We start from the raw sequence: 2050 nt of genomic DNA on the forward strand, positions 1-2050 counted from the left end.
AAAAAAAAAAAAAAAAAAACATCTCACAGAACTAAGCAAACACAAGCTGGTATTATGTCAAATCATCGGGATGGCTTAGACTGTCTTCTCTTACTATTATAACTTTGAGAAACAACAGAAAAAGATAACTTATCCAAACACAGCTAAGGGAGAAGCCCTGTTACACCTTGGACTCTTTAAAATGGAACCATGGTTGTCATGGCATCTAGGTGACCAAGGCATTAGAGGGAGCCTGGACACAAGGCGACCAACGCGTCCAGATGCCTAGGCGACAAGGGGCCTTGACAACTATGCTAGAAACAGAAACAAAGCAAGCGAGATCTCATAGTTGGTAATCCAGCTTTCAAGCAACCCCTAAGAAAATAGAAATAAACACCGAATTTTGTATAAACGTTAAATCCCTCATATTTGGGCTTATAGACTTAGCCCATTATAATAGAAAACCCAAAAATACTAAGCCCATGACCCAAATAACTCACAGGGGACTTGAAATTAGGTCCAACTTGAACCAATTGTGAATCGCACGTTCAGTTTGACCTAGAAAACTTAACCAAACCCAAAACAACACACTCTTCTTCATTTCTTGCTGGAATTCTGCATCACAAGGACATTACTAAATCACCTAAATTAATTCATTCACACATAACCATAAGGGGGGGTGTATTTATAGGGAAAAAATTCAAAAGAAAAATCTTCTAAATCTAGGACTCTTTGGCGGCTAAATCAATGTTTCTCATGAAGACTCTGATTTCCTAGTAACAAGCAACTCAACTACTAATAAATATAGTATTATTCTAAGAACTCCCAATCAATGGGTAAACATGAACCTGCCCTAAAAAAAGTTAAAACTCTAATTTTAAAACAAGAAAAAAATTACATAATTACCCCCAACTTTAATCAAAGGACTGTCCTGCTTCTGCATTAATTTTTTTCTGATGTTATTTATATCTTACTGTTTCAAATGCTTGTACAATGCAGGTATCAAAGGACATCAAATATGCTGATAAGCAACCGATTGTGCCATGGGTCCCAAGGTAGTACTTTGCATCAACCATTATTAATGGAAGATCTTGGTAACTGAAAAAATGATGTCAATGGTGGACCAAATATTTGTATGGCTGGAAAATATATATATACATATATATATATATATGTATATAAATGCTGCAATGCATTATTTCTCCTTCAATTTTGTTTGCTTTGCCTGATTAAATGATCAATTTCTTTACACAAACTTCATGGCATCATAAATATGAGGGAAAAATGTAAACCATTGATGAAAAATTACCAGATTGTGTAGGTAGAGGTTCTCTGACATTCTATGTTACATAGGACATACCCATATGTATCCCCCCTCTTTCTCTCTCTCTCTCTCTCTCTTTTTTGGGGGGGGGGGGCTCAGACGGTCACAACATTTCCCATTTAAAATTTAAATTATGCATGTTTATGAAGTTTGTATTTTGCATTGTTTTAAAAGGAACTTTGTTGCTGAAACCCATAAAATCAAAGGTAAAAATCCCCCCAACATCTATACTCCTTTTAGTTAAACTAGTTCAACTTGTGTGTGTGTTTTTTTTTTTGGATGAATATATATATATATATATATATATATAAACGAGAAAAGAGAATATACAAGGGAACTGGCCCAAACAAAAATGGGGGGCAACATAACGTAGGACTAGATTTGACAAACCAAACTAGACCCAAAACTGCAGGAACTTATAAACGAAAGAACAACCAAAGCCACCCAATAGTAAACAGCACCAACAGTCCAACTTAAACCAGTCAACAGTCCTTGAAGAAACCAGAATTAGCAGATCCACAATTAGGAATTTTAGGAAACCGAGTTTGCATCAACAATTAGAAGTTCCAGCAACAGAAATAGAGTAATTGAATAAGTAGGATCAGAATCAAAACATAGCAGAACCAGATAACCAAATCAGAACTCGATTCTGACAGTAGGTTCTGAAATCTGGCATTAACTTCTGAATTTTCAGCAGAGTATTATCAAGGAACTATTAACACATCTAAGAACTGATTTGAAAGTCCA

At 35.3% G+C, this 2050-nt stretch overlaps 1 protein-coding gene across 1 annotated transcript in view; it reads left to right on the forward strand.

The window, feature by feature from the left end:
- The window catches only part of LOC122073818, a 23327-nt gene that overhangs the window by 8777 nt on the left and 12500 nt on the right, over positions 1-2050 (forward strand). Inside the window, exon 5 of the mRNA XM_042638464.1 lies at positions 979-1034. Within this exon, the coding sequence (XP_042494398.1) occupies positions 979-1034 (56 nt within the window). The remainder of the gene's footprint in view (positions 1-978; positions 1035-2050) is intronic.

The sequence above is a fragment of the Macadamia integrifolia genome, chromosome 3 (genome assembly GCF_013358625.1).
Source record: "Macadamia integrifolia cultivar HAES 741 chromosome 3, SCU_Mint_v3, whole genome shotgun sequence".
NCBI lineage: Eukaryota > Viridiplantae > Streptophyta > Magnoliopsida > Proteales > Proteaceae > Macadamia > Macadamia integrifolia.